This window comes from Pavona decussata, unplaced genomic scaffold, assembly GCF_977016875.1.
Source record: "Pavona decussata unplaced genomic scaffold, jaPavDecu1.1 SCAFFOLD_321, whole genome shotgun sequence".
Lineage (NCBI taxonomy): Eukaryota > Metazoa > Cnidaria > Anthozoa > Scleractinia > Agariciidae > Pavona > Pavona decussata.
The window spans coordinates 1,182,884-1,189,485 of record NW_028145711.1 but is presented as its reverse complement, the minus strand read 5'-3'; the positions used below and the strand labels follow the sequence as shown (position 1 = coordinate 1,189,485).

The 6,602-nt window shown below is 39.4% G+C and overlaps 1 protein-coding gene across 1 annotated transcript; it reads left to right on the top strand.

The window, feature by feature from the left end:
• Positions 1 to 922: 922 nt before the first annotated feature.
• Positions 923 to 4,704, top strand: LOC146453947 (uncharacterized). Its single transcript, XM_085096008.1, has 2 exons — positions 923 to 2,771; positions 4,667 to 4,704. The coding sequence occupies exons 1-2, from the start codon at positions 1,059 to 1,061 to the stop codon at positions 4,679 to 4,681; spliced, it is 1,728 nt and encodes a 575-aa protein (XP_084952134.1). The 5' UTR covers positions 923 to 1,058; the 3' UTR covers positions 4,682 to 4,704.
• The last annotated feature ends 1,898 nt before the right edge of the window (positions 4,705 to 6,602 follow it).

The following is a 6,602-nucleotide window of genomic DNA, read 5'->3' as shown; positions in this document are numbered from 1 at the left end:
TTTATACAAAGAAAAATGAGGAATTGTTTTATAACACAAAGTAAAAGGTCATGGATAAGCATTCATTTATTTTTCTCCATAATTCACACAATCTCATTCGCCAATGGATAAGAATAATAATCCACCATTCATTCTACCACAATACCTTGCGAACCTAACACAGCCAATAGGGGCATAAGAAACCATATCTTTTAGCTAAAGTCGTCCCAGTATTAACAACATTGCGTGTGCCAGGTTTGAAGTTTTTAGAACTTTTTTGTGCTTTTTTATGAGCGTTTTTAAGAGAGTTTCGTTCGCTTAGAGTTATGGGTAAAGGTAGCAGTCGCCATGTTTTTCTAGACGGTGGAGTTAGATCAGACGTATCAGGGCTGAAGGTCGAGGCATCTCTTAAAGTGCAACTGCAACTGCGACTGCGACCTGCTTAAAGCGTTTACTGCCGGTTTGATGGAACCATTTCACGAACTGATAACTAGCTAGGCTATTCGTATTGACGCAGCCTCATTTCTAAAATAATTATTCCATTTTGCAATTCACCACTGGATCATATCTGTTTACTCTATGCCATAAACAGTAAAATGCCGTCAAAGCATTCACTAAGCTTTCGTCGAGAGGGGGGGTGGAGAGAAAGGTTTCCTTTTCTACCACCTGTGCCTCCCCTTAAAAAAAGGCTGAATTGATACTCACTGAATCGCGAAAGTATATTCGCCTCTTCCGGAAATTCTTTGGATTTGTTTTAGAAGAATGTAATTAGTAAACCGCATAACGTAATTGCCTTTTTTTTCAATGCATGAAAAGCGGTTTATGTGCTTTACAGATCCTTACTGAGGTCTTAGGTCTTACAGTCGCAGTCTTGTGTGAAGATGATGAATGTGACTTTATTTCTGGTTTGTGTGTCAGCTGACAGCTGAAACTGCAGAAACTGAAACCACCTTCCTTTCTTCAATTCAAGACCTCATTTATGCAGAAATTTCTGATGTCTGCCTGTCGCGATACTCATTACCCACTCAACTGTATCTGCCTCATCACATATACAGACCGTACACGGGTAGCAACTAGTAATGTCTTCAATTGTCACGGCCGTTTTGACGGGAACCCTTGGTTTGCTCGTAAAGAAAGGCCGGCAAAAAATAGCAGAAAAGCTGAAGGATAGTGATGCAACAGACCAACAGTTACGTAGCTGGATCATCGAGGAATTCGACAATGTCAGTTCAAAGTTGGACGCCATGGCTCAGAGCGATCTTGGAGCGAGTATTTCTTTCTTCAAGGAAGGGATGGTGTTCTTGAACAAAGCAATGGATTTCGAAGGTGGCGCTGATACAAGTACATCAGCACCCTCCGCACAAATGGGAAGTGAGGAGAAAAAAATGGAACCCCCTCTGGAAGAAATCGAACTATCTTCGGCTGGGGTAAACACAACTTCCCTCGTCGAGAAACTGAGAAAATTAGATTTAACCGATCTCGATGAATCTGGCAAGGAAGCGCTCTTCGATGCAAAGAAGAGATTTGATGATGCCCGTCGGGAAGCCACAAAAGCTTTTAACAATAAAGCCCTGACTCCTTCTGATCGTATTCTTGCCATGGCGATGCGTTTAATGGCAACAATACTGGAAAAAGCGGAAAATCCTGCGAATTCATTAGCGGCGTGTCGATCGGGCTTGGAAGAACTGCACTTAAAACCGTTCGTTCGAGAAAATTTTAAGGTTGACTTAACAAGAGGCGTCAAAGCGATGGTCAAAACCGGGCGCGACGAAAGAAGGCAAATTATTTGCTCGGTGTGTCAAGTCAATCGTATTATCTACGATGTCTCTGTAATTGTGGGCGAAAAACAAATGCTGTTTCTCTGGCCATGTATCGAAATCGGAAACGAGAAAGTCGACCCGCTACGTGACTCGAGAGTTGCGAAAACGCTACGTAAACTAGATATGGGCGACTGTTGTGTGGCATGGTCATTTGGCCATGAGGGACAAAAAGCGCTCAAATCAGCTGAAAGTCTTGCAACGAATAGCATTGGAGAGTTTCTGGTGGCTGACAGTGATGATAATTGCATTAACGTTTTTGACGCCACGGGTACATTTCTGTATTCTTTTGACCTTCCCGCGGAAGCTAAAGCCAGCGTTGGACACGACATAAGCGCAGTAGCTACTGACAGAGATGATAACATTTACATATTGGTAAATGGGTATAACAGCAGTGTTTACATTTACGTGTTCAACAACCAAGCACAGTTCAGCCACAGATTTAAAGTGCAGTCTTCGTTCCATGCAGAGAGAGTAATGGTGAAAGACGATCACCTGTTTGTACCAGGCATATCGCTGGCTTCTCCTTCATGCGATGCTGTATTTCAAGAGTATGCAGTGGTGTGCAAGAGGGATGGAACATATATTGGTGACATATCAGAACAAACTCTAGCAGGTATCCGAGATATCACAGCTGTCGATGATGGTAGGATTATGGTGCTGGCCTTGGACTCTGTTTACGTGTTTGCCGATGTTACTGCTGACCATGGTGTTGATCACCTGTTTTTTCGTTCCGTTTCACGTTTTCTTCGTAAGTTCCCGGTGGCCCCCGATGCTAAAGCCATAGCTTTCCACTGGGCAACTGGTCACGTGATTATCTCCTCTCAGACACCAGATGAACGTTCACGAGTGTTGCTGTACAGCAAAGATGGTGACCTTGAACGTGGTATTGACATTGCATTGGACAAGAACGATTCGATAAGGGCGGCTACAATGACTACCGCTGGAGGCATCTGTGTTGCAACAGACAGCAAAGTTTTTGTACTGTAATAAGCAAATATTTTTCCTATTTAGATCACCTTTTGAGGCGTCTTTTGACCCATTTTTGCGCTAACTTTAAACATTCTGTAAGTTTCCTTTTATTTTTTGCTAATATAAAAGTTAAGACCACTAAACTTTGTGACCTTTCCTATTTTCGTGACTTAACTTCGTTCAGCATTGATTATGCCTACAATTATCTTAAGATTTACAATGATAATTAAACTGAGTGGAGTGCAATTTGGTATGAAACATACGCGTGATTTCAAAAATCGAACGAGCTATAATTTCAGACCAAAATTGTTCAACACGAAGTTCAATTTCCACTTTGTTACACCCATTTTGAAATCACACAGTTTTTTGTCAATATTAATATTTATTTATCGACTTCAGGAAACTCGATTTCATTTTCATTTTGATGGGCTAAAAAAAGATGCGATTTAGTGCAAAAAAAAATCGTGAGATTCGTGAATAAATCGCACTGTTGAGAGCCAACCAGATTGCAAGGATCACCAGTGATTTCAAAATGGGTGTAACAAGGCATGTAAAACATGTTTCTATGATGAGGAAAAATCAACAGCTTGTTGAAGTTGTGCTTAGTTTGAGCCTCTCATTACGAAATAACGAATTGTGCATTTGGACCGTTTTGCACACATAAAACCAAACCATATTTAGCGGCCGTATTTAGTGTTTAACCATTCATATTTACTCGCATATATTCATTATAGTTGCCTGATGTTACGAGAAAAATTATATCTTAAGCAGAATTGAACTAAAAACTTGATAGTATGTACACTGTACCAAAATATAATATGAATCTGATGTAAACTGTCCACGAACAGCTCTTTGCTTTAGTTTTTACAGGTCACTTTCACAAGTACAGGTCACTGTTGTACTGGTATATCATCAAGAGGGTAGCATGCATTAGGCTTGAATCAACTTTTAAGTGATTCTTAATTCAATACGAGGCATGCATAAACACGTGGTTCCTTTTGGTTCTTATTATTCAAATATTTCATTTTGTTTTGACTTTTCATTTGAAGCCAATTTATAAGTATTTTGACAGCCTTGATAGCTATTTGAGCATTAACAGACTTGTCACACAATCTGCCAGCTATATAGCAAGGCAAACGACCTTCTTGTTACGTCCAAAGGTCAAATTCATCCCAAGTGCCAGGCATGTTATGCTATCTGTGGGCCAATTACATTGCAGCTTTTGTGCTGTGTCAATCAAGACCATGCATGTTCACCTGCATGTCCTTGTTTGTTGTGACATATCTCTGATATTTTTTAGTGTTGGTTACAAAATAACCACCCATCCAACCCCTTGTTTTTCTAATTAGCATGATTCTTCTAGACTGTTTACAGATTCTGTTCAAGTATAAATCAAAAGCCTTATTTATTTCCTTACTTTTTAACTCCCACATGGTATTGTTTATGTTGATCATTAATATAATTATACTGAGTAATCTTTTCTATAGTCTTCCAGTCCTATGAACAGTAGTTTACATTTTGCATTTTATCTGTACTACGTGTTTATCCCCAATACAGAGCGACTTTATTTCAACGGTTATAGTGACCTTGTGCCTGGACTTGTGCAGCATGTCAGCCTAGTGAGGCATTGTTATAATAATAATAATAATAATAATAATAATAATAATAATAATAATAATAACAATAATAATATATTATTGCAGTTAGTATTCAACCCAGTGCTGTTATGGACTCAAAAAGTATGAACGCTCATTGAGATTTAGTTGCAAATTTTACAGTCATTAACTTTACACCTACCGGTGTTTTGTCTTGAGTCAGTATATCTGCCCATTGTAACTTTAGCATTTTGTAGTTGACCTGTTAGTCTACCAGGTTTACATCATTGTATGATTTTTCAGATTGGATGTTTGTGAAGTAAATAAACCTTGGGAGGGGATGAAGTGCTCCACAGAGATCACCCTTTGCTCCATACACTCACATGGTCAGCTATTTTGGTAAAGTGGGCCCCCAGGATATCCCTGATACCATGGTAACAATGGGTGCCAACTCTGTTGATTATCACACCCCTGTAGAGGATTAGGACCTCTCAGTGGCCTGGAGATTAGGACCCCAGACACAGGATTAGGACCTCTCAGAGGCCTAGGGATTAGGACCCCAGAGAGAGGTTTAGGACTTCTCAGTGGCCTGGAGATTAGGACCCCAGAGAAAGCAGAGAGATTATTAGGATTTCTCAGTGGCCCTCTGAACTTAGAGGACTAGGTCCTCTCGTTGCTAATCACCTGACGATCCTATGTGATTTCTATCAGCAACTCTGGTAGTTCATCCTCCACCACCTTCTCCCACATAATAGCTGTTGTGGTTGATTTCATGGGTTAGTAGCATTAATATGAAATACAATCTTTCTTTTATAAGAACCTTTCCACGAGAACTTTTTAAGAGCATTACCTAGGCTGACAGTCAGTTAAGAACATTTTTATTTTGACCAAATGTTTTTAAAATGAACAGTATAAATACGGATAAAATAATACATGTAAAATATTTACCTAGAGTTGGCTGCCGCGACATCTTGCTCCCCTTCATTAGAGCACATCAACAGAACTGTAGGTCAACTGTAAAACCAACAGAACCAACCATCAACAGAACTGTAATTTCTGGAATACTTTTTGCAATCTAGCCTCCCCTGACAAATTCTTCAGTCTAAGTATTTTTAATAATTTTCAACGTGCTACCTATTTACCTTATTAGATACGACCTTTGACACAGACATGCCTTCCACCAGGTTCCTCTCCCGTGACTGTTGGAGCCACCGTTCGTAATCTTCGTGTTTTTTGTTAGTGTTCTCATTTGTAATTTTTACTTGATTTTTCTTAGGTTGGGGTTGCGCCTCGCGTGGGTATCATATCCCGTTCGCGCTAACCTTTTAGTTGTCTATTTTACTTCATATTTATTTATTAATACTCACTTGTCTGTGATACCTATGGCACAATAAAACGCTATCTCAGACGTGAATCAATGCAGATATTCGGTCCTCTGTGCAATAATAATAATAATAATAATAATAATAATAATAATAATAATAATAAACTTTATCAAAGTGTCATATGAAGTTCGATAATCGGAGACACCTATCTGCATAATATTAAGAAAAGAGATCACAATGACAAATAAATAAATTCAACGATAAATATACATGTTTTCCCGCCCCGTACCCATGATATATATTTATTTATTCATGTATTTCATTCATGTGAAGCGGAATCCCATCAGCTCCTTCCATGCAAAGACAGCTTGCATAGGCATTGCCGGCGAGCCAACTATCAAGCGACGATATGGAGAAATTCTCTACGAAACAACGACGTTCCATCTCCAGTTGGTCATGGCTGGTCTCTTGTAAACGACGGAGCTCAAGAGAGATTGATGATAGATTGGATGAGTGGACTCCCGGCACCAACAGCTGTAATAGAGCTTATGTCATGTGTGTGCAAGAAGGTTGATTCATGTGACTGCATTCAAAATGGTTTAAAGTGCTCCGACCTTTGCCGCCTAACAACTTGTTCTAGCCAGCCAGATGAAGAGGAGGACATCCAGGTACGCCTGGATGAAGAGGACGTTGACTTTGACTAAAGTCCCTAAAGTGTGAGTGTAACGTTTGCAATATATTACCCATGAGAAACACTAATCATTCTGAGAACACAGGATACCCAGTTTAATTCTTATTTTAACATACATTTAGAAGAACGCTAATTGTTTTATCTTTTATTGCTTTTGATGTTAAAAACGCTCTGAATTATATTTTTGAATCACATAAAAGAAAAAAGGGAAAAAAGCCAAAAA

Bases quoted from the DNA above. Each gene is read 5' to 3' on its own strand.
- LOC146453947 (XM_085096008.1), top strand. From the start codon at position 1,059: ATGTCTTCAATTGTCACGGCCGTTTTGACGGGAACCCTTGGTTTGCTC.